The 26,225-nt window shown below is 43.2% G+C and overlaps 1 protein-coding gene and 1 long non-coding RNA gene across 4 annotated transcripts in view; one reads left to right on the top strand and one right to left on the bottom strand.

Annotated features, from left to right (window-relative positions):
* Positions 1–3,372: 3,372 nt before the first annotated feature.
* Positions 3,373–26,225, bottom strand: part of CTDSPL (CTD small phosphatase like) — a 62,707-nt gene continuing 39,854 nt past the window's right edge. For 2 of the 3 annotated variants that reach the window (XM_035129294.2, XM_035129292.2), the window contains 6 exons: positions 24,061–24,093; positions 21,413–21,514; positions 18,800–18,856; positions 14,655–14,747; positions 10,033–10,218; positions 3,373–6,784 (listed from right to left, as the gene is read on the bottom strand). In XM_035129294.2, the coding sequence (XP_034985185.1) occupies positions 6,659–6,784; positions 10,033–10,218; positions 14,655–14,747; positions 18,800–18,856; positions 21,413–21,514; positions 24,061–24,084 (588 nt within the window). In that variant the 5' untranslated portion in view covers positions 24,085–24,093 and the 3' untranslated portion in view covers positions 3,373–6,658. The other variant, XM_035129293.2, reaches the window with a different exon arrangement.
* LOC132592869 (uncharacterized) lies at positions 24,822–25,073 on the top strand. Its single transcript, XR_009558426.1, has 2 exons — positions 24,822–24,904; positions 24,959–25,073. It is a non-coding gene; the product is annotated as an uncharacterized LOC132592869 (long non-coding RNA).

The following is a 26,225-nucleotide window of genomic DNA, read 5'->3' on the forward strand; positions in this document are numbered from 1 at the left end:
TAAGTACTTTCCCATCCTGGCAATATGAAGCAGCTGACCAAAGTTCAAGTTCGGGCTCAGTTCAAGGTGCTGCTGTCCGTGCGCAGAGTCCTGTGTGTCTTGGGGCCAGGATTCCTAAAATATCACCTCTTGCATACCCAACTGCCCCCCTCTGCTCTGTAGGAGAAGGCCTCTTGCTGACGCCATCTCATCAGCAGGTCTGTTCTGTTCCATGGTGATTGTATGAGGCAGTACGATTCTGAATACCAGTTGCTGGAAGCTGCAAAGGGGAGAATGGTGTCATTTCACAGCTCCCCCCCCCCCCAGGCAAGGCCAAAGAGAAGGAATGACAGAATTAAAATACATGCATCAAAATGAAATAAAACAAGCAATATTCTCTTGCCACCCTGCAAGTAACCTATGACGAATGTTATCATTGGAAGAGGATCTGCTTCAGCAAGAGCAAGAGTAGAAGGCCAAAAAAGCCTCGACCGTCTCCTTTTCTGTAGCACCTCCAAACACGGAGGGGGCTGATTTCGACTCTTTAACAACAACGTTCCCCAATATGCTCTTCGTGAAACAATGGGTGGGCTGCAACGAAGCTACGGTTCAAAAATCACACTCCTCCGAATTTTGCAAGAGATTGCAAGGGGACATCTTCTGAAGATCTATGAAGCAGCAGCCTTGTTGAAGCTAAGCCATTCTGAATCCAGTCAGTGTTTTGATGAGAGCACCCCACGAATTTCACACATCCTGCTTTTGAGTTCCGTGATGGGAAGAAAGGTGGATATTCAGTGCAATGGACAGATATTTTAGAGACAGCTGTTTTCCCCATATTCTTGGCGAATTTGCGAAACCTACTCTCCCCTCCTCCATTCGTGACTGATGGGGTGATGGCTGTTCCCCAAATTAAAGTTTTTTTAAAAAAGAGCAGGTGAATTTTAATCTTGAGGAGCTTGAAGGCATTTCCCCCAGTTGAAAAGACTAGCTCAAGTCTTCCACCCAGTGGACTGAAAAAAGTTCTGCATGAAGCGTAAGAAGCCCCAGCCAATCCCAGCCTCTCAATAGAGCAGAGCCTTTTATCGAACTTTTAAAGGCAAAAAATAGCCAGATTGCAGAATGTGCAGAATTTATTCCTACTCCAGTGTGACGTGCTGATAGCTGCACATTCAGGAAGATGCTTTCAAAAATAAAATCTTTTTTTTTAAGACTCTAGTTTTAAAAATGTTTGCCTTTAATTGGAAAATTAAATGAGAAAATGGGGAAATGACCAGACTTGCATAAAGTACGAAACCAATATTGTTTTGGACACAGTTCTACACTTTTAAGCCATGTCTTTAATTTCTCCATAGAGTTCACCTTCTCCCCTTTCGGAACAACTTTTCTAACATTTCCTAAATCTAAACAAATATTTTGAAGTATTTAGACATACTGGTAGTTTTCGTAAAACATAAAATTTAAATTAAGCTGATTTTTTTTTAAAAAAAAAAGTCAGAAAGCAATACTGGAGCAATGGAAAAATCATTGGCTTATTCAGCAGAATTCAGAAGTTATTATATTGCAAAGTTCATAGTAGTGGTGCAGATGGCAAGCAATTGGAATTAAGTTATGCCATTTAAATTGGGAAATAAGAGGGTGTTTTTTTTTAAGGATAGTGTTCTCTTCCACCCCCCAAGATACATGCACAAGTATCTGAACTGTTTAAAAAACCTTTTATTTGCAATAGTCAAGAAATCATTCAGGTCCCTCCCTGACAACACTCGGTTCCCTTCCCTGGGAAACACTCGCAGGGTAGTAAGTTTCTCAAATACTGTGGAATTGTTCAACACATGAAAAAGTGTAAACAATTTCCTTTATTATATTAACAAACAGTTCACCCTTTTGCGTTTTCTTCCTTTCAGAAATGCCCAGTGACCCATTTTAAACAACAAAGTAGAAAAAACGCCTTTTTTTGCATAGGCAGCCGATAAGATTTCAAGCAATGCCCCAACCCCAACTGCCCTTCTATCTACTCAAAAGTTCCCACCTTTGAAATCAGAGGCAAAAGCTTTTTTTAAAAAAAACCGTAGGGCAGTGTGGTTCTGTTTATTTTTTTTAACTCATAGATCTATAGCGCATTTTGTGGGCTGGAAAATATATAGACTACTGTACAGGTGTTTTAAAGTTCCCAAAACTTTCAACTCTGCAATACAAGCCAGGGTTCTTTGATATGCAATTGCTCCCAAATCACCCTGATTTGTAATGATGCAATGAGAGAGATTGCACAGACTAGACATGAGAAGAGTTTGGGGAGTAAGATCTCTGGTTTTTCTCTCTTAATGACAATGGAGAGGCCAAACAAAAAGAAACAGAACCACCCAAGCAATCCAAAGTAGCAGTTGCAATATGTATTTCTTGAAGTAGTCCTTCCAAATCTCTGCACATCTCTCTCTCTCTCCTCGCCTTCCATTCCACTTTAAGAGAAAAAAAATCTCCATACTTTATCAGTTTCTGCTCCCTTCCCCTCTCCGCAGTGGAAGTGAGAAACACCAGATGATTTATCAAGTGAGAGGGAAAGCTGTATGGACCATCACACTTCCTGTGTATGCATTGTGAAGGTAAAGAGAGCTCTACTGGGCCTATGGGTACCCTTAAATGCAGGCACTGTACCTACCGTATCAGATGGTCCATGCCCATTTTATTCTTACCCACCCAGAACCCCAACATACAATCAACAACAGAGCTTTAGCATCATGCTTGGGTGACTGACAGAAATTTAGTTTAAAAGCCTGCATCACTAATATGTTCCCTTAGTATAATCGTCTTTACCAGGAGAAAACTAGGGCATTAATGTCAGTCACACGGCAATTTAAGGAATTGTTTGTTCTCACGGCCTTATGAAATAGATCTCTCCCAGTTTGGTTAAGTTGCAGCTTGCAAATGAGCGGTAAAAATATAAACTTCATATAAACCGGACTTTTAATATTGTATCAGCAACCACTGAATCTTTACAACGGATCAACAAGTTTTGGCCAAGCCATAAAGCACTCTGGATGTGATGCGAGAGTGGACAGTGGAGAGTGCAAAGACCGACTTCAGGACTGTGTATTATGGAGAGTGGGAGGCTCCCTGCCTCACACGATGGATTCAAAATAACAGCCCATGCAATTTTATGGTGCACTAAAGCAGGTTACAGCTGATTTTTCTTCCCAGGCTCTTAAACATGTACTGACTTCTGCAATGCACAAGAACATTGGGCAATGGATCTGAGCAATTTACCTGTCAAACGGTCCTGATTTCGTGCGCCCCCCCATGAGGTTCCTCAAACTCCTGAGCCATTTGGCAGAGCGAGATCTTGGCTCACAGAACCTACCGATGCTACGACAAATGCATTCGCCCGTAAGGAGTCACATGGCTTTATAATAAACCACTATTTATTTATTTATTTCAAGAATTTAGCAGATTTTTAAATTTCCCAGAGTTATTTTCAGCATGTTTCATTAGAGTTGGGGGAGGGGAGGGTGGGGTGGGGAGAGAAGAGAAACCAGAAAGAGAAGTTCCATTGTCTATTGCATGTGGATTCCACAATGTTACAAGACACTTTTAATATCGACATTCATTCACAGACATTTAAGGCAACTGGTTAAGAGATAAAATCGATGATTCCCCGCCCCCCTTCTTTTATAAAAAAGTGAACATCGAATGAAAATGGCCTGCGTTAGGTACAAACAGATCACGTAAAACTTGTCAGAAGGTCACGTTGTGCTAGAAAGGGCGGGACAAAGGGCAAGCGATGGTTGGAAGATCACGGAGCTTAATGGGAGCGAGATTAACCACCCGTGGTTGACTTCTCCTTCGTTCCAACCATTCTCCGTCATCCCTGCCCTTGCTACAACCTGAATACTTTCCCCTGCAGACTGTACTCAAGGCTCAGGAGGCCTGAAGCACAGTGGAAAAATACTGCTCAGAGAACACGCTTTGGCAGTAACAACCACTTTTTCATTATTCTGCATTCAAATACAAAAATGAAAGAACACTTTGACTGAAGGTAAGCTTTAAATGGACTAGCCAGAATCCATACTAATTTTTTTTTAAAAAAAATCAAAATCAAAAAGAAAACAACCCCTAGGTTTTCTCTTACGTTGCCAGGTTTCCTGGCGGACAAAACATACAGTACTCAGTTAAATAACCTCTGGTGGGCAAGCAAGATGTGGAAAGGTGGGCGATAATTTTGGGACAAGTGGAATTGTAAGAGGCTCTGCGAACACCGTGCAAAATTGTACTATGGAGTGACAATTCTGTTTTCTGCTGTGCCTGTGATAACCTATTTCATGCCCATGGAGGCTGGCTGGTTTTTCTTATGTATGTGTTAAAAGCTGCTTCTTCGATGTTTTTAGCGGAGGACTATAAATCCTATTTTCGGCTCCTACTGGCCACACCCAGGTAAAGGCAGGTAGAGACAAGCTGTTTCTGCACCTGACAGTTTACTGGGCTAAGCACCAAAGAGGGTTTTTTTTTCCTTTTTCCTTTTGGACAATTCCTGTCCAGTATGGCTAATCTGAGCAACTATATATTTCAAGTTGGTGCAAAGAAAAAAAAAAGTGGCCTCAGATATTGATCGGGAAGGAAAGGAGCAGAGAGGCGAATCATCAAAATGGGATTGTGTTGCTGGGTGTGTCATCTTTGGAGCTTCAAGCGGTGTGTGTGTGTGTGTGTGTGTGTGTGAGTGAGAGAGAGAGAGAGAGAGATGAGAGTATGAAAGATAGAATCCTTTGCTATTTTTTTAAAAAAACTTCTCTGTGGATAAGACTGACATTCTTTACATGAACAAATTAGGGGCAGGGGCGATAGAAAATGCAAGAAGCATAAAAGCCCAAGCTATGGAGAACACTTTGAGAGTCTTAACACAAATGCTCCAATTTTAAACAATTGGGTAACTCCAACGTGTGTGTGATATAGGTAACCTCAGTCCTGTTAATGTGAGCTTTTCTGCAAAGGGGTGATAATCTGAAATCTCATCTAGTAGGTGGGGAGAATAAAATGAAATGAAATAGAGAAAAGTAATGGTAAGCATAGAATTGTCATTTTTGTAATTCTCACAGCGGGGAAAGTGAGTTTTTTTAAAAATCCCACAATGAAGCACATGAGAACACAACCCCAGTTTGAAAGAGTTTTGCAGGCCACGTTTGATTTAGCTAGCCTATATAGCTGAGACAGTAGAGCATGAGACTCATAATGTCAGGGTTGTGGGCCTCAGCGTTGGGGTAGGATTCCTGCATTGCAGGGGGTTGGACTAGACAATCCTCATGTTCCCTTCCAACTCTACAATTCTATGATTCTATGATATATAATACTGTTTGATACACAAGGCTAGCACTTCATTTGTTGCCCATGTTTTGCAGCTTACAGAAAAAGGTTTTCAGTAGCACAGGCACAGTGGCGAAGAACAGTATAACAGCCAGGGTTAAGCTCTGTTTAGTGAACCTCCAGTAGCAGCAGTTAAGAAAAACAAAATATACAGGGCACAAAAAGGGGGGGACCTGTCTCCTACACACAGACACCCCATTATGACAGGAATGGGAGTTGTGCTCTTGTGTGATCTCCTGCAGTCCTTTCACTGGGGCTTGGGCCCACACTTCTTAACAGCTCAATTTGCATTTTTCGGTAAGGAATTCAAGCTTAATAAATAAACCCCCATTTGTCGTCAATGCTTATCGGTAGCTCACCGCTAACAGCATCTGAAACACCTGGCAGTTGTGCGTTAGCAAAGACATTACAAGACCCCCTCTCTCCCCACCTCCTGAAGGTGCTGAAGGGCTCCTTGCCACTGTGTGTTTATCCCATTCCGTTTTGTCGTATGTAGTCAAAAAATGCAGAGATACCCTAAGCTATGTGCAAAACATGACTCAAATTAGTAAGACAGTTGCGTCACCAGCCTATATAAAACCCAGATGACTTTCTCCTCGTATATATTCCTGAACCTTTTTCAAATGGGACCCGAGCATAGCAAATGCAAACCCAATGTCACAATCTTGTAGGCAGGACCTCCTCGCGGCCTCTTTCAATTTTTGCCTTCGTCTCCATATATTACAGTGCTCTATAAAAAGATTCCCAACTTTCTCTCTTCTTCTTAAAGCATTTAAACAATACAAGACTAAAAGATGCCTGGAAATACGCCTTGATACAAAAATGTCTCTTTTTAAAATCTGAAAACAACATTCAAAAAGGCACTTCATCGTGGAAGAAAGACAAGTTCAGAGTCAGGTCAACTGCTCTTATAAGCAGGGCAGGGTGGGGAAAATGGTCTGCATAGCAGGATGGTTTGGGTGGGGGAAAGGGTCCAGTCGACTTGCTGAAACATCAAGCTTTCAATATATATATATTTTTGGCATGTTTTTAAGAAAAAAAGTGGATCCTGTAAATTGTGTCCATTTAGGAAATTCATTAAAACAGTCCCCATTCAAAATGGCTTCTTTTTAAAATTTTCTTTCTCTCCAAGTAGTCTTGTCGCTTTTACAGCATCAATATTCCCATGATTTTAAGTCGCATCGATTCATGATTGTCCTTCATGCACAGCAAGTTAAAAGGGAGATCGAGAGCATCGTTACTCTTGACAACTCGAGCAGCCTCTCTGAGGTGCTGCGCTGGGATTGGCTGTCCTGGAGCGGCTACGGTCAAGCAGAGGCGTGGCCTTGCAGGGCTACCTGTTGCAGAGTTTATGGAGCATAGTGTAGACTTCCTCCTCCTTGCTTAGTCCTTCGAAGAAAGGAATGAGGTCTAACAATTCTGTGTCTGTCATGTCATCAAACCACGACTGCACAGGCACCTGAAACAAACAAACAAACAAACAAACAAACAAACAAACAAACAAACAAACAAACAGTGTCACATTAAACACGTTCACTGGAAACTAAATCAGCTACCCTCATTCCCAAAGGAAGTGTCTTGCATGAAACTTTAATTTAAGGCATTTAGATATGGCATAATGGTTAGCATAATTGTGCAGAGAATAAATTGGGTACAAAATCCATCATAAAATGGGACTTAAACCAAAACACTACTTTATAAGATGCCTGCTGGAATAATAAAAGTCTTTGTCATGTGCCTGAAACTCGTCAAAATCTGTGTGCCAGGTGCTTAATCGGAGTCGGAGGGGGTTCCACAGGCTTCTGGCCCGCAACACCGAACACATGTCCACTAGTAGTCATGAACTGTGCATCTGACCCAGACTCTATGGGATCAGGCAGGGATATATAATTCAGTGGGTAAAGAACTCTTACTGGCCACATTAGCATGCCATGTCAGCCACTGGTATGACACTGATTGTGCAGTAGGGGAAGGGGAGATGGAGTCTGACTTGGGCAGAGGGGCAGGGGTTTGTGGGAATCATAGCCAGGGGAAGCTTCAGATCTGGAGGAAGAGGAGGAAGAGGCAGGCCAGGTCCTTTCCCACCCTCCTCTGTACCATTCTCCCGCAGAAGCAGTAGAGAACTGAAGTGGGAAGACCAGAAGCAGCTTCCGTTCAGGCATAGTCTCTGGCTACGTCAGGGGGAGGTACATAAACTGGTGGAGGGGGAGTGGTCCCCAGCTGCTGCTGCAGCTGCTCCATAGAGCGCAGAGCTGGGAACAACTGCCTGGGTGCTAGATGGGTGCGCGCAGGTCTCCAGAGCTGAGGAAGCTGACTGTGTTATCTTTGACAATAGAGAGTCAAGTCTCTGCTGTGTGCACTCCTCTGGCTGTGAAGCACCCTTGACGAATGCGAAGCCAAACTGGAGCACTGGATGAGTGCGCTGGCTCCCAGGGAAGACATTGCAGTCGCTTTGCTGCTCTCCGCAGGCATTATGTGGTGCAGCAAAGCTGAGGTTTGCAACAGGTCATGGTTAAGGAGAAGAGACCCGGAGAACCACAACCCCAGGTTCAGACAAACCACTAAGCCAAGTAGTAGTAAGCATAGCTACTGCCCCACGTCCGTGGAGGAGAAAAGCGGCTGTGAGCTTTTTGCTGGCTTGTTTGTGCCGCCACAGTAGGCTATACTCTGAGTTCACTCTAACATGCAAACCTGGCCATTGTGAAACCACATGCCAATACAAACTTGATTGTCTCTGGTGCTTCTGTAGGTGGCTCTGTACTCTCCCGACATATACAGATAACTGTATGGTTGTGAAAAGCTGTTGTTCTCCTTCTCCCTCTCCGTCACTTTCAGAGTTCATTCACAGCTCCACAAAAACAAACATTTGGTATCATTCAGACCCACCCCCCAACATTGAACATTTGGTACCTTATGTAAGATAACGTCTAGCTGCTCTAAAATTAAACAACCAATGAAGAATGTGAAAATACCAGCTTCCAAATGGTCTCAAAGAGCTGAACAGTTGGAAGACTAAAAAGCCTGTAATATCGTTAAGAACTGTATGTATACTCCTTCGGCTCTCAAGCTTTCCCCAATTTCAAGGGGGTGAGTAAACAGGAGCCCCTAAAATCCAGGTGCCTAGTTGCCATCAGAGACTAAAAAAGAAAAAGGGCTCGGCAGCTCTGAAATAGGCTGCTGAAAAGAGCCACAGCTTCTTCTCCTGCCCCCTCTCCCCATTCCCATTCCCTCCCAGGATTCCTTAACTATGGCAGAGCTCTGGAACAACTTAATTATAGCACAAGGTAGCAGAAAATAATAAAAGAACGTGGCCATGATCCTCTGCATAAGCAAGGCAGGGAGGACAGGGAGAGGAGAATGCCCAATGGGAGAAGGATGCTCTCTCCTTACTGGCACACTGTGGAGTAATAATCCTTGTATCCTTGATTTAAATTCTCCATGAACTCATGCAGATCGTGGTTTAGATATCTGGGAGGAGACGGCTGCTCTCCCTGCCTTGCCACATGCCAGGGGGCCACATGCCAGGGGTAAAGGTAAAGGTATCCCAGACCATTAGGTCCAGTCGTGACCGACTCTGGGGTTGCGGTTGCTTTATTGGCCGAGGGAGCCAGCGTACAGCTTCCAGGTCATGTGGCCAGCATGACAGAGCCACTTCTGGCGAACCACAGCAGCGCACGGAAACGCCGTTTACCTGCCCGCCAGAGCAGTACCTATTTATCTACTTGCACTTTGACGTGCTTTCGAACTGCTAGGTTGGCAGGAGTTGGGACCGAGCAACGGGAGCTCACCCCGTCGCGGGGATTCGAACCGCTGACCTTCTGACCGGCAAGCCCTAGGCTCTGTGGTTTAACCCACAGTGCCACCCGCGTCCCATGCCAGGGGTGGGTGTAGCCAAATGTGGGTGCAAACACCCCAAATACGCGGGCCTCTCAAATCTGTGCGGATCAACCTGTGACTGTTGAGGGGGTTGTCACCCCTTTTCCACTCAAAAGAAAATGAAGAGTGTGTTGCTCAGGCCTTCTTTGGGTTTCCTGCACAGCATCTGGTTGGCTACGGTGAGAAGAGGATGCTAGACTAGGTATTCCTTTGACCCGACACAGCGGGCCCTTCTTTTGTTCTGACACATCCCCACTGGGGCACTGGGTTTTGTTCTCCCCAGCACTATTTCATTTTGCTTTCACTACCCAAATTAATTGGCCTAAAAACCTCCCAGTGCTTTATATATACAGGGTGAGTCTTTTAAAAGAGGCCCTGTGGAACATGTGTACTCTGTATCCACGGGGCCTCTTTTAAATGACTCACCCTGTGTGTATGTGTGTATGGAAAACGTTGCAAGATCCAGTCATGAATCTGTGCCTCTTGTCTAGTTTGGCCTCATCACTCCTGACCAAGTTGTCTGCACTGAAGATCCAGGAAAAAGGAAGAAAAAAAACACCTACTTTCCTGGTCAACACCTTCTTGGCATCTTTCAAGCAAGCTCAGAAACAGAATGCAATGAGTTTCTGACACAAACAAAAGAGTTGCCCATCTCTTGCCTCTTAACACCTAAGCATTTTATAGCGTTTGCTCCTCAGGCGTTGATGCTGCTGCCGTGCTCCATTTTACAGAGCAAGCACTTGTGCATCTTAGCAGGCAGCAAATGCCTGAATAAACAAACCCAGAGACAAAAGAATTTACTCCCGTTTATTGCAAAGTGCTAGTACTTACTGCATTTTCAGGATGGAAGATGTAAGATGCAGGGGAGTTATCCACTATAATAACTTTGCTCAGCTCCCGCCCGAGCCGGCTTAGATCCTTCACGTAATTTCCTCTGTGGAAAACGCAGGATTCTCTGAAGAGCCGAGCTCTGAACACGCCCCAGCGATCCAACAAGTCTGCTACTGGGTCTGCATACTTTGATTAAAGAAAGGAAGCGGGAGAAGAAGAAGAGGCCACACGGTGAAGACATATGTAACCCTGTGAAAATCAAGCATCTCTTTTCAACACGGATGTTGAATGAGCCAAAATGAAGAATAGGAAACATGGCTTTGACGAAGCTCTTGTCAGATGCCTGAGACATGAAGGTGCAACAGGAATTGGGGGGGGGGGTGGCACTCCTGGCCCTCCCTCTCTGTGAAGAGGGTTTGTGGTGCTCTGCACATGAGCCAAGCACCTTCCTCCAGAGTAAACGTTCACAAAAGGTTGTGGGTATCCTTTAATACAGTGACCCTCCCTCAACAGGACGAGTGACTACCCCAATCTTTCCACACGCACGCACACACCTTTGTTCTATGTGTTCTATGTGTTAACAATCATTTAATATACTTTTTATGTCTCAACACAGTCAGGGCAGTCAAAGGCAAGGTGCACACAGCATCTGCGACAGGCAAGTTATTTAAAAATTTACTTCTGAGAGATAGTATATGGTAGGCCCGTTTAAAAACATCCCTAAGGGCCATGTTAGATTACGAAGGAGGCTCTGAGGCGAAAGAAAACACTCCCGACTCCATCCTTGTGCTCGGGTCCTGCTTGCGGGTTCCCCAAAGGCATCTGGATGGCTACGGTGAGAACAGGATGCTGGACCAGGTGGGCCATTGGCCTGATCCAGCAGTGCTCTTCCTGTGGTCTTATGTTCAGAGGAGACCATATTCACCCAGATAGTCCAACTCAGTGGAAAAGCAGCTCATCTCTTTTATGTAACTGCACATTAAATTTGCAGTAGCCCAGCAGGATTCAACAGCTGCATTGCTCAGTTTCTAAAACAGCCGTGAAGCATGAAGGTGGCGGGGAGCTGCTGTTTTCAAGGAAAGCAAGGCTAACACCCCCCCCCTTTGATCTTGTAGAACAACTGTCACTGGGTCTTGGCATCCTGGCCACTCTTCTCAGCTAAAATGCTGCCCAACGAAGTCTAGCAAATCATTTGACAAACACAGTCACAGGGTTAAGTACAGCCACGATATCCATTCTAAGCTACTCGTACCAAGTCTGGTTCCAAAGACAAAGGTGAGGGAAGCCAAATTGGCCTAGAGATCCTGGTGTGGCTTCTCCAAGGCGCCATGCAGAGGTTCGTGGCATGAGCAGGAAATGGACCCTCAAAAAGTTCACAGGAAGAGGTGGGGAAAAGTCATTACACAGATATCAAATATACTTTGCGCTACTGGTACATGAAGGAGTAGAGCCTTATTTTGCACTTCCTTAAAATGTACCTTATATTACATTGGGATATGGACTAGGGCTGAGCCAGGCCAAAATTAAAATAACGCCCTATCGCACTGCAAACCCTACACTCAACTTTTATATCATCTCTCAACCAAACCTACTACCTCGAAGGATAAAATATGGAGGTGGGAAAGGGGGGGGAGAGAACCATGTATACTACTTTGAGCTCTTTGGAGGAAAAGTGGAATATAAATGTTTTTGTTTTTGTTTTTTTAAAAAAGAAAACTACTGTTTTGATCATGGTGTCTCCCCTGCCAGGTAAGTATAGAAAACTCCTATTTTGCTTCATCATGTGGAATTCCAGGAGCAGGAACCTGTTTTCAATGCTGAACTGAGGAATGACAGCCTGAGCTACAGGAGACAACCTAGAAACACTGGTGAAGTCTGTTTGAACATTACTAGGAGTGAGGGAGAAGGTTAAAGCTGCCTAAGTGATGAAGGAAGGAAGGAGTCCGTGTGCTGCTGTCAGAGTCCTGGGTTCAAGGTTTTTGGGGTGAGAGCAGAGGCTCTCTTGTAGCAATGACAGTTCATAGCTAATCTTAATTGTACGTTGGATTTGCACCACTGAACTCAGATTGATGTGGCACCCAGAGGAGGGAAAGCTTGGCGCTTTCCAAACAACTCATAATCACTGTAGGGAGAATATATGTTAGTGATTATAGTCTATTATAACTGACTATAAATACTATAAATGTTATATTTACAGTCCCCTAACTAGCACCCCTACCCCCAGTTATAGAACAAAGCAGACAACAAAATGCAAGTACAGTCGTACCTCCACATACGTATCCCTCTGGATCCCTCTCCACTTACATATTCCTCTGGATACGTAAACTTTGGGATGCAAACATGGCAAACCCGGAAGTATTTTTCCGGGTTTCACTGCACGTGCATGCGCAGAAGCGGTCCTCCGGTTGCGAATTCCTCGGGATGCAGCCGGACCTATGGAACGGATCCCGTTCGCAACCGGAGGTACCACTGTAATAGGAAATCACATTGGCAATGTAGGCAGATTGTTAACTAACAAGCAGCCTCCATTGTATTAACAGTGTGAAAGACCTTCTTAGAAAGAGTCCAACAAGATCTTCAGATCTTTTTAGAAAAAGCTCCAATGCAAAGGCAAAAGCATACTTCACCAGTCCAAAGTCTACAAAATACTGAAAAGCAACAATCTAATTTGAGGTTAAGAGTTGTGCAGAATGCTGATTCCCTTGGTCAACAGAAATCCTAACACCAGGCCCACAAAATTCACGCTCCGTAGAACTGGAAGTTCGCAACCAAACAATATATTTAGAGCACTCTTATACCATTTTAATTGTCATGGCTTCCTCCAAAGATGTTGAGAACTATAGTTTGCTAAAAGCGCTGGGAATTGTAGCTCTGGGAAGGTTCTCCTACTAACTCTCAGCACCTTTAACAAGCTGCAAGTGCCAAGGTTCTTTGGGGGAAGTGTTAGAGTGGCAGAAGAGTGCTTTAAATGTGGTGTGGATGTGATCCAAGTCTTAGCTATCATCTTCTAAGCTACAGAAACCACCTCTGTCTTCTGAACAGGAAGAAGATTTAATAGGCAAGCTTGAGGATGCTGTGGCGACTTCACCCCCAAGCACTCATTGCAATGCATGCAAAAGTCTACTGGAGGGTAGGGTATGCGGAGGAATGAAGCCAATCCCGATTTCTCAGACCCCAAATGCTGGGGTGCACACCCCTTCCCCAGCCATGTTTCTAGGCATATGCGAAAAACGAATGGCAGGTATATTGACCCTGGCTATATTGACTTGAATAAAAGCTGGCTATATCGACTTGAATAAAAGATTCATTTCATGGCAAGTTTAATTGAAGCACTTGAAGGCTGTAGCCGAGAAAAGTGATTGCTAAAAGACAAGCAGGGGAAGAATTGAGCTTGAGCTTTCTGCCGGCAAGTGCCCACCAGGAGACTGTGCCCAACAAAATGAACTTGCCTGAAGCCAGGAGCAAAAGAGGCTGCTTTGCAGGAGCAGTACATGTGCTCCCCAAGTCCTTGTTGCAAACAATATGCTCTTCTCCAATGACCAGAGAAGCACACTGCCAATATGTGGAAAGCCTCTTCCAAGTATCTGCTAGCTGAGGCAACGTAGTTAGCCCCCACCTCCCAATTTATCCAATACGGTGGGAGTTTGCAAAAGTTTGACTTTGTTTTCTACAGGAATGTGCTGCTATTGCCACTACAGACACCACTGGCAAACATCACGGCTTCTAGAGACGGCTAATTCTACTGCAGAGCTTGTGCTCTATGCACTAGCATTTCTACAACTACTCCAAAGTGCACACAAAATGTGGAATTATTCCTGGCTCCTCCTGCCACAAACCCACCAATGCAAATATCACCATCAAGCTTTGCAAGCACTTATACGTTATAAATGCTGCTTGGTAAGGTGTGCTCTGTATTCTTTAATTAGTTGAAGCCCCGACTATTCGTTGCCTGTACGGGCACTGCGTTAGAACCCAGTACACTTTATTTGTGTGCAGCTTTAGGAATACTACGTTATGTAATAAGCTATTTATTCCCATTCTCCCCACCCCACCCCTCCCCACCCTCCATAACCATGGCAACTATATATATAAAAAAGGCCTTTCATATTGCCATCATGAGCAATACATGGAGGCTACATTATGAGACAAGCCCATATGTGATATTGTTACCATGGGAACACTTACCCACACACTAGCAGGCAAAAGTACACGCTGCCAAATAAAGCAAGGAGGGGAGAAAGGGGGGGAAGATTAAGACAATTATTTTCTCTTCAATGGGAAAGAAAGCCCAATATATTTATTTTTTTAAAGTCCTCAAAGGGGACTTCAGGCATCACGAAGGATAAAGAGAGAGAGGTTTGCCTATGTTGGCAACACTCTTGGCCTAGATGAGCTGCTCTGGGTTCGGGTTTCGAAAGACGCTTGTTCAGTGACTCTTCTGAAGCAGTTCGCCCCGTAATTCTGAGGGGCGGCTCTCAAGAGGAGCGGCTCTTATTTATTAAGTGGCAAAGGTCTTCCAGCTGCTCTGAAAGTTTGCTCCGGCCAGTTTCTGAGGTACCTGGAAAGGAGGTAAAATATACCAAGACACACAGAGAGGCACTGGCAAGACTTACGCGACCTACCTTTGCTAGACTGGCTGTGAATAGCACACATTCAAAGAGCTCTCCCATCCTCTGGAGGAACTCGTCCACGTGTGGTCGCTTTAATACATAAACCTGGAAGGATGCAGGGAGGAGGGGAGGGTGGGAAAAGAAGAGAGGTTGAGACTCTGGGACAAGCGGAAACACACCGCAGGGATTAAATCAGCAGAGAAGAGATGTTGATGGGCCCTATTATTACTTGCTGCACAAAAGGCGATAGGCAAAGCAAGCTTGCAGGGTGGGTAACTGGAGTAGAAAAATAACAGTGGCATGGAAAGCAAGGCAGCTGCGGTTGTCCTTTATTTTTTCTCCATTTGCAAACAATCAATTTTTAACTGAACCAAATAAAAGAGCTGTCTTTCTAAGCAATGGAAACTGCAATGCATCTGGGACATTTAGTGCTTGCAAGGAACATTTGCTTGAAACGGTGTTACATCTGCACACTGAAAAATGAGCATTACAACAATATAGCACATGTTCTCTCTCCCCCCCCCCAATGTTTAATGTAACGTTGGATCCTTGATGGCGAAGCAGACAAACATAGCAAAGTTGCCTTTGGTACCCAATATATCTGGTTGTTGGTCTTCTTGCTGTTAAGAGTTGGGAGAAGACACATGGACTGGAACCTCTCAGCATCGCATTCACTGTGTTGTGGCTACCTCCCAGTGCAAGTAATCAAGGATAGGCCATTTAGAATGCACACAGCCTATCCTGGATTACTTGAACCAGGTCACAGCCTCTTCTGGAAAGATCATTCAAGGAGCACTGCCCTTCAGGGAATGAATGTGCACTACAAAGTCATCACATATTAAAGTCATGCACACAGCTTTCAAATGACATGTTCCTCGTTCTTCTTATTTCCCTCTCGCTATTTTTGTGATTAAAAGAAAAACAAAAACCAGAATCCTTAGCTCAAAAAAATACTACTACTGTTAAAAACAAAGCCCCAGATCATTGGGTCTTATGCAGAGCTACGCTGCTAGATGTTTTACATTTTGTTTGAGCTCCCCACCCCAATCATCCTGGACAGAGGATGGAGAATGACTTCTGTGTTCGAGAAAATGCAGCTCTCCCCAAACATTATTCAGTGGTACAACAGTTTATATTGTGAAATGCAATTTAACTCATCACAAACACCCTCCAAACCAGAACTTCTTAACTGAAAAAACCTTTTCAAACGACAGCGATTCTCGCACAAAGAAAGGAGCCTTTGGATGTTTCTTAGACACATTTTAGTGCACTCCTCAGTCCTTCTCAATGCTAATGTAGATAGGCCTGCTGGGCAGCGACACAGCACTCTGAAGGCAGAAAACCGTGCCAAGTGGTCATGGGACTGGAATAGAAATTTACTGAGCAACTGCAGAAGATGCTTTGTTATTCAGATGGGCAAATACTGTAGGCAGCACCTGCAAAACTGCTGAAGGATCACCCTGTCTGTAGTGGAGGACAATATGGGATCATGATCATCTTGTTCTCTTTTTTTGGAGGGGGGGGGGAGAAGAGAAAATTGTCCCACTTTTTTTTTTAAAAAAAAGCCTCTTGCTCTATGCTGGCAATTTACAATTCTACCCCATAAGTTTTACACTTCTTATCTTTGGAAAGTGCTACCTTGGCACGTGAGACTGATTTGGCAGAGAACTGATAAATAAAGATTGGAATTTGTGGATAGCAGGTGACCCAGGTCCTATTACAACAACAAATATATATTAGTTTTAAATCTGTTTAACTGTCATAGCTTGCCCCATACTATCATGGGAATGAAGGATCAGATGGTTGTCTTAAGAGAACTTCAGGTCTCCTCATAGAGCCCCTTTGGATAAAAGAATGAATGTTCAACCCCTTTTAAGTCTGTAGCGAGAGAACTGGTTCCCTGCACTCCTTTGGGAGAAAGGGCAAATTTCATAAAATAAAACAACTGACTAAATGAATGGTGTGGATACATATCGGAAAAAACATTTTTATCCTGCTGAACAACAAAATGTGTTTATAAAATATAACAGTTTCCAATAAAACCAATTTAAACAAGAATGTAACAAGAATGTAACAAGCAACCCATCATGAAAATAATCTTAGTGGAAGTTTTCCTCCTGGCTTTTCTCTGGGCAACACTTTCAGAATAAAAAATTGTTCACGCCACACTGAATTTTGTTATTCACAAGAAATACATTGTGTAAAAAAAAGAAACAACTCCCAGCAGTGCTTGATTTGTAACATACAACACAGCTACTTTAGAATATGATCATGGGACATCCAGAAAGTATAAAACAATGCAGCTACATAAGAACATAAATCATTCCCAAATGACTAGAAACGAGCCTCTTATATAGGTATGTACAGTATACAAACTCAATGAGAGGGACAAGCTTGCTTTTGCCGGATAATCTCATTCATATTAGGTTTAATTGGAGACAAACTGAGTCTTGTATCCTCATCAACACAAAGAAGCCTTTCTATTTTCTGATATTTCATATTTGTCAGAGTTGAAAATCCCTGTTTCATATCTATCCACATTCTGCAAATATATATATGCATGCATGCATGCTATACTACACTGAAATGTTTATTTGAATGTCCTTGAATCTTCTCACACTTGACATCCTCTCCTGCCCACTCTTTTGAGAACTATGGTGTAATGGTGTTGTTGCGGCTACTCTGGAGTAAGGACACCCAAGTCCGTACTTGTCTTTAAAGGTTTTATTGTGCATAGTATTTACAGTGCAGAGATAGCAGAAAACATGACCTCCTAGTCACTTGCAGAATCCGGGAGTGGATGTTTCCTGTTGCGTGACCAGGATAAGAGCTTGGGCACCCCGAAACGCCTCCTCCCGACCTTACGTTTAGTGGCGCGCCTTAATCCGGGCGCCAGAAGGGGCTGCCTGTTCCCCTCCACCTCTTGATCAAGGCGGCGCAAGGGCTCTCCCACATCACTGAGCCTTGTCTCCTCCACCCTGCTAACTTCCTCATTCCTCCCACCTGACCCACTGCTGCTGCTCTCACTGGGCGAAGTGCTGGTCAGCAGGATGGGGGGGGGAGCCTCCCATCCTGTATCCCATATGACACATGGATACATTAGAGAAACCAGTTTTATCAACTAGATGGGACAAAGGCAGAAGTTCTCTAGTCAAGTGAATCAGTTATGTGAACAAGTCTGTGTTCAAAGTTCTTAATGAGATCACGCAACAATGTGCTCTGTGTGTGTGCAAACAATTTGTTACCGATTGGGCAATCTTTTCTCGCCTACCCTTTCACCTTGTGTCTACACACACAAGATCCCCTTTCCTCTGTGATTCTAGTGATAACTTATATATTCTAGTTAACAGTTCAGCCATTTCAAATCCGAGTGCAAAGACTTTCAAGTGAATGCCATCTGGCCCCAGTGACATGCTATTTTTAATGCGTCAGTTAGTTCTCAAACTCCATCCTTTCATAATTCGACACCTTTCTTTAGATGCGCCCAACTCGTCGGAAAGAACTCCAGGGTGAATATATATCTATTCTTTTCTTTTAATCTGACAATGTTTTACTTTACATAGTCATTCAATTATTGGCTTTTTAATGGAACAGGAGAGGGGGAAAACAAAATGTAGCCCCCCCCCACATGTGAACACTTTATAAACTTATTTGATAATGGGTCCAGTTTCTATACACACTTTTACCATGTCCTCAATAATATGTATTGATGAGCATATTCTGGTGTCTTGTTAACACTGATACATAATAAAGAGACTCCATTTCCAGTTGTCAAGCTGCCTCTCTTCTTTTACTCTATACTCAAGTGTTATCATTTCTCAAACCCCTGTCATCCAACCACCTAGTTTTTCTCTCCAGTTATAGTTGCAGTTAAAAGATGCTTCATCATTTCCTGGTCTTCCGAGATAACGAGATCTTTTACATGATTTTCTATCCTGACAGGACAGCTATTTCCTTCCCTTTCCTGAGGGCAGGGTTACTCTGTGGGATCACTATGTATCTCCTGATGATGGGGAAGGGCTTCTGAAATTCTCAAAAGTAAAATAAAGAGGGAAAGACAATGTCCCAGCAATAGCTACCCAGACATGAAAAGCTGCATGGGAATACCAGCACACCCAAAACCAGTGACATGGTGAATAGAAAACAGCAATGCTCACCTGATGTATGGTTCCATCAATTTCAACGGGAACAATGAAATCTGCATTGCTAATTGGCTGGGGGGTAAAAGTGAAAATAAAATCAGTTTGAGAAAACATGAACAGTCTGTACTATCATAAGCACATGCTCCAGGGAAACATACTGGGAGTGACAGCACAGCTCCCGTCGAAGCCTGCAAAACCTTGACGACAACTGGCACAGAAAACTCCTTCAGAACAACTGCCAAAGAGCTGGAAAATCATCCTGTTCACATATTTACACACAAACCCAAATCTATTGCACAAACACACTTGCGCTTTCAGCTTTTGCAATATGGAAACAATGGGTGTCGGAGGATGCTTTCATTCATGTGCTCACACAGGTGGGGCGGCGTTTGCTTGGCTTCCACAAACAGAGCCATCAGGTAGAGCAGGCAGGAGATAAGGGTTTCAGCCTGCTGCATGAAGGGGCAGGGTGGGAAACCTTCCCTTCGTCTGAACAATATTGAGACTGGTCCCCTGCAGCAAGGATGGAAGAAAGCATCATTTTCTGATCTGCTTTGTATTCATGACATGCGGTGCCGTCCCTCTTCCGCTGCAGTTCGCCTTCCACCAAAAACTAAGTTATTTGTCTGCTGTGTTGAAACTATGTAACTTATTACATAAATTATGATTCTTTATGCTGTTCTACCCCATTCATTTCAACGCAAAGGAAACAGAATGCAAACAGGGTGGTAGAACATAATCATTTGAGGACTGAAAGTAAGCACAACGAACACTGATCTTATTCACTGGATTGATTTCCATTCTGGACATAGCACGGAAAAAGCCAAAATGGTTCATTTTTTCACTCCTGCTTCCATTTTTGCTGGATTTCTCTGACATCCGTGCTCACAGATCAGTTAGTGGGGAAAGTGGCAGCCTTGGTTAATGTTGGTTAACAATGCAGCGGAAATGAAGGGACCTTGGCGATGCACTCTCTTTCCAAAAGGGGGAAAGAAGCAGGAAGTGCAGTCCTAACAACTAACACCACCAGGAAGAAGAGAGGACTGCACCAGCTTTTCTTGCGCCATGTGTTAAGAAAGTAAGTTGGCTTTCCCTTTACCAAGGACTCAGAACATGTTGCAAACATTTCGAAAGGTGTGTCCGTATTTAATGGGACAAAGGCTATGCATTTTCAGGCCTGGTCTACTCACATAGCAACAAAATTAGGTTTACTGCTCCACTTCAGATTGCATGTGGGAGAATCTCATTTTTGAATGCTTTCCTACATTGTTTTTTTTAAAAAAGACCACTGCAAATAAGACCCTATCAGATGTGGGAGAAATTTATTCCACCATGTACCCTTCAGAAGTGCTATTCCTCCACCTAAATTCTGAGGTGGCAGCCTTTTTAAATGACTGTCAAAAATGTTATGCCGAGATGGCTTGCTCTCCCAAAAGCATGTCACATGACCTCTTGCTGGAGGCACTGGAAGGCAACCATGCCGTTTATTGTAACATTGGTGACAAACTGTTGTTTACTTCATCTTCAAAGTATTAAAGCAAGGTACAAAAGAGACAGGCTGAATTTAGAGGATGTGAGATAATCTCACTAGCTCCTGGAAACAATGATTGGCTGCCAAGCCAAGGCATAATTTATGGAGGCTGTTTTACTGAGCATACGTTTTTGTGGGCAACAGGCAACTTCAGCATATGCATGAGGTGAAACGAACGAAGAAGGTGGTCACCTTGCACTTACGCACACACACACACACACACACACAGTCTGAGTCTAGGAGACGATGACAGAGTTAAGATGGGGGCTGAGGGTATATAACCTATCCGCTGACGTACATGCACAAAATAAAACAGTACTTAAACAGAGTGCCTGTTCAAAATGGGAGACTTAAACAAAAATCGAAATACTAGAACACACACCTATATCCATTTTCGAGACCCCCAGGGATTTGTTAATAGTTAAAGCCCCCATTATGAAGCTTCTCATTCCACTGTCCTGCACAGCAGCCCTTTATCAGACAGAATATCTAGGAAACAAAGTTTTGGTGCCATCATAAAATGCCAGGTATGGATGGCCGCTAGGTCGAGAGACAAAACATGGATCAGGGCAAGCCTCGTTCCTATGCCAGCACTCCTGGAAACGGCTGCAGAGCTAGCTGAGGAACATTCAACTCTTCTCTGCCTTAAAAAGGAATGCAGTGTTTCTATACAGAAGTTTTCCCTTACTGGAAAGCCCACAGGCTTCACATGCGCGTTCCTAGTGGATTCTCACCAGTTGGAGCTCAAAGTGTGAGGTGGCTTCACTGAAAGGCACCAAGTTTTGAGGCTATATGGAAGCTCTCTCTCTGCCATGGTTATTCATACATCTAAATCACCACTAAATGCTGTGCTATAACAACATTACTCTAAGGCATGGTTGTTGCTGGACACAAGACATGTGCCCCCTTTTCCAAAACTGATGCATCCAGCATTGGATCCCAAGGCTTAATATTTCAACTATTTGGGGGCGGGGGCGGGGCGGGGGGAGAGGTAGGAGTAGGTTCCATTGTAGGACTTGTGTGTGCTTCTTCAGACAATTATGGGCTATACATGCATCTACCAGCCTATCACAAAGGATATTAAATAGCATACATACCTTAAATGAACTGTGCACCAGTGTTTCATCTAGATCAATGACCACACATTTTTTTCCATAATCAGATATTGTCATTTCTGGCAGGAGGTATTTAGCTGGTGGCTGAACGGAAGACACAGGAAGACCAAGCGTCGTTAGAAGCATATCCTCAGTGAAGTTGTTATGGTAATAATTAGCACTGATGAGTAACACGGACATGTTGGGGGCAGTTGGTGGGAATCATAAGTGAGGAGAGCGTTGTTCTGCTCAGGTTCTGCTTCTGGGCTTCCCATAGGCACCTGGCTGGCCAATGTGAGAACAGGGTGCTGGACTAGTTGGCCTAATTCAACAGGGCTCTTGTTATGTATTTAGGTGTTTGGGAAGTGCAGCAGGTGGAAAACATCGACTTGTGTAGTTAAGTGTGTGGGTTTCAGTGTTGCTACAAAAAAATCCTGTTCCTAAACAATGAGAATGAAGAAAATCTCAATTCTGAAGGAGAATGGGATCTTCAGGAATAATCCTCATAGAATGCCACCCATCATAATCTCTTCCACAACAACCAGTAGCTAAAGTTCATAATGGACTGACAAGAATGCAACAAGAGAAATGATTCTTTATTAAACCTAGCGTAATTCCACTTTTAATCTTTTTTCTTAAGAAACCTAATGCTGAGCTCCACAGTAAATCTCCCTATAGCTCAAGTGATTCTACTACTCTGTGGTCAGAGTGTGATGGCTCCTCAATTCAAAATGGGACAGGAAAAGCACTGCCAAGGTATTGTAGTCCCACCGATGATCCATTATTTGCCTCTCCTCCGGTATCCCATTGCCTGGCCTCTCTGTTTCTCTCTCTCACACACAAACACACAGTTGAAACATGGGACCTGGTTTGGCAAAACCCTGCATGAACAGTCCTCTCCCAACTTCTCAGGATGTGTGTGTATGAGAGCCGGAGGCAACTGATGCTTTAAAGAGGTGATCTGCAGCATAACCCCCCCTCCCTATCTCTTGGCAATCGTTTTGCTGTTACTGCTGCAGCTGCATAGGCTGCCTTATCTTTCGACAGGAGCTTTGCCCACTCCTCCCTTCCCATGAAGTGATGATTTTTATGCTGATGAACAAATCCCGCAGAAATCTGGTACGGCCAAATCAGATAGCATTTCCTCAACCAACTGGAACCAACTGCCCCCTACCCCCCCCCCCAAATGAGCAAGGTACTGAGTCCCTGCCAACCATAACTAACTCCCCTTATGCACATGGAAAGTACCTGCACAGGTAGCAGATTAAGGCCTCCAATTGATAACAGACTAGAAACAGTTACACAAATGGCTGATTCATAACAGAATCAGATTTAAACCAGTATGTACATATTATTTATCTACACTGCTAGGCCTTCATTGCCTGGTGGCCATCAAAAGTGTTTGCAAATGTACTTTGGACATGAACAGCCTTTTGTTCTGGCGGTCACTGCAATGTAACACACAACACAATAAAAGTCAGGCCGCTGAATAAGGCTATTGCGGAACTGCATGGGGTGGCTTATCTTTTGATGGGTGTTTATTCTAAGTCTCTGTATGTAGCCAGATAGCTGAAAATGGATATCCTTTTATTGTGCTGCAACAACAGGGCTGCTGGTAGTGGGGTTTCTACTACGCACCTGTAAACTGATCAGAAATGTGAGGTAGTTGGGATGTGGTAGGAATTTGACACATAGCTGGTCGTCATAGGCAGCTTTGGCTGCATGTTACTGTGGGGTAAGCAATTTTCTATAGCCACCAAGGCCACATTCACATCATGCATTTAAAACATGCTTATACCACTTTAATAGCCATGAAGAATCATGGGAAATGTAGTTTGTTAAGGGTGCTGAGGGATGTCAGGAGACCCCTCACAGAGCTACAATTCCCAGCACTCTCAATGAACTACTGTTCCTAGGATTCTATGGGACAAGTCATGACTGCTAAAGTGATATAAGCAGTACTTTTGGGTTTTAAAAAAACATGTCAGTATTGTGATAAAAGTGCTGTGGGTGCCAGCAGAATTGGGCTGCCATGGGCAGAAAAAGTGGTGAAGGTACTTGATACAGGTGACAAAAATTCACTGGATAGAAGGGTGCTTAAATCTAGGGTGCAACCCTAAAGGCCACTGAGAAATGGATTAAAGGAACACCAAGAATGTGGAACAATTCTCTTCTGATCCAATAAGGCTAAGGTAGTCATGGGCACTTATCACTCTAGAAAAAACACCCATGTCTGATAAAAATAAAAAGAGAAGCTGAAATTTCATTTACACGTGGCCGTGAGCGAGGCCTGTACACAGTGATAGAAATTGGACATCTATTATATTTTGTTACCTTGTGGGTTAATTGATGCTGTTTGTTGTGCAGTTACCATTTTTTTAAGTGTGTCATGACAAAGGTTTAATGAGGGGCTCTAGACAGATTGAAGACCTTTATATGTTTTGTTTGGTTTGCGTTAATATGATTTGTATTCACCAGCTACTGGTACCTCATCCTCTAAGATCTTATCAGTTAGTATAAAAGAATGGTCCTACAGCATGCAACACAAAAAACACATCAATCTAGACTCAACACAAGAGATAAATGATTAAACCAACCCCAGATTAAGAAAATTCAAAAAAAAGAAAAGGAAACAGAATAAAAATACATACACTTGGTATGGGAATGACCTGCATCTGGTCACCCTGAAGGGGAAAGGAGAAAAAAAGAGGTCACTGTCAGAGTAAGGTATTTCAGAAGAGAAGAACACAAAAATAAGTGGAAGTATCAGATTTAGTACTCAAACCATTCCAACAGAAACGCAAAAAGTTGCTTGAGAAACCAGATGAATAAAAATGATCTAGCACTATGGCAACTAAAATTATCAGTTAGTAGAACAGAAGCATTTGTAAGAAAGGTGGGTCCCTAGTTGTTAATTCCTATATTATCAACAGTATAGTTTGAAAGAAATTTACAAAAAAATACTCGTAAACAGTGAAAATCCATAGAGGCTCAGTCAGTACTGCAGTATTTAAATCGCCAAGATGACAAGAAAGTAAAATAGTACCGTAACCAAAATTAGTGTTCAGAATTATTACCATATTTTCAAACACAGAGGACAGGCTAGCTTGTCACGTGTGCGTGGATGCACTTTCAAACTTTTAAAAATCCTACCACTCAGAATTATTTTAGTGTTGCATTATAAACACAAAGTATTCACTGGAAAAACCAACAGACACTCATGCTTTCTGACATCCATTTGTTCTCGTGAGTTGAAAAAGAGCCCTTCTGCTTGCTAGAAGCAGTGCTTGGTGGTTTGGGACTACTGTATATAAATTGTGCCAAAGTATCGTTTGAACTGGAAAACCTGGACAAGTCCCCCCACCCCCTTTAATAAAATTTTTGATATGAGAGATGCTGAAGCTCAGGCCAGCCTATGTGAGATGACTTGTGAACTTGGAAACTGTTTCTTCTGAATCCTAATGTGCAGTGGCTGGCTGATTATTCAAGTTACAGGTAGATTATTCAAGGTTTATTCAAGGTAGATTATTCAAGGTATTCAAGTTACAGGTAGATTATTCAAGGTTTAACAAAAGGCATTCTGTATGCACTCTAACTGCCCTGACATCTTATGATGAAGGGCAACACATAAGTCTAACAAATAAGATAAAATAAATAAATAAATGACACGGACCCTTTTCTAAGCCTCGGGGCTAAGCCTTGGTGAACCACACTTCCTTCATTTTGTCATAATGTCTATTTAAAAAAATAACTTTAACCCCCCTTCCGCTTTTCTTACAGCTTCCAGTTGTGTCAGTGCCAATGAGTTATTAATTATTTTCTGAGCAACTGAAGTCACTGTGGTTATGTCAGAATCTTATTTCACCCGCTTCCAATTTCCTTCCTCTTAATTTTGTTTCATATCTTTGTTGCCACTGCCTTGAAGCAAGGAAGACACAAGGAAAATACGTTTTCAATGTTTTGCTGCAAATCCTACATTACCTTCTCAGAGATTAGCAATGCCCTAGTTTGACGGCTGAAGACTGTCACCCCGAATCAACAGTCTACATCTGTTGTGTGGTCCTGCCACTCTCCATTTAATATAACAGGTCCACCCAAGCAAGCAGGGTGACAAACTGGACCTTCCTGCCCTCCTACCTTAAAGGGCTTACAGACAGAAGAAGAGAGACAAGCACAGCTGTCATAGCACTGTTCTACATTTTCCCCAGTTTGAGGGTACAGATTTGTTGATCCAGAGGAAGAGAGACAATCTGATGCACTGGAAATTACTCCAGTGCAATGCTTTGTGTCTATGAGATAAGCTCCTGCACTGATTTCTGTAAATTTATATATGGAAAGATTATACTTCACCGGAATAGGCAATCTATGGAAGTTGCTGCTGACAATGGTGTTTCTGAAATAACCATCAGTTCTCTCGCTGGCAGGAACCAACGCAGATATTCTTCTACAGAGCCTAAGAAGGCAGCCCTATATGTGTTTACTCTCAGAAGTAAGTCCCACCGAGTTCAATGGCACTTGCTCACAAACAAGTGGGTATAGGATTGCAGCTGAAGTAGCATTTTCATGATATTAATTCCCAAAAGAATAATTGTTAGATTCTTGAGTAGTCTAAATAGGCCTTTTCATGTAAGAGGTAGAGTATGTAGGACCCTGCAGCTTAAACACCATCTCCTTTGATGATTTTGTCATTAGGCTTCCAACTCAGAATTTAACTATTCTTTTAATTATTACCGTCAACATAAATTTGACTTTATTCTATTTAAACTACTGTTCAATCTCCTGTTTTACCCACGGTTATCTACTCAGCCAATTGTTA

Source organism: Zootoca vivipara, chromosome 12 (assembly GCF_963506605.1).
Source record: "Zootoca vivipara chromosome 12, rZooViv1.1, whole genome shotgun sequence".
Lineage (NCBI taxonomy): Eukaryota > Metazoa > Chordata > Lepidosauria > Squamata > Lacertidae > Zootoca > Zootoca vivipara.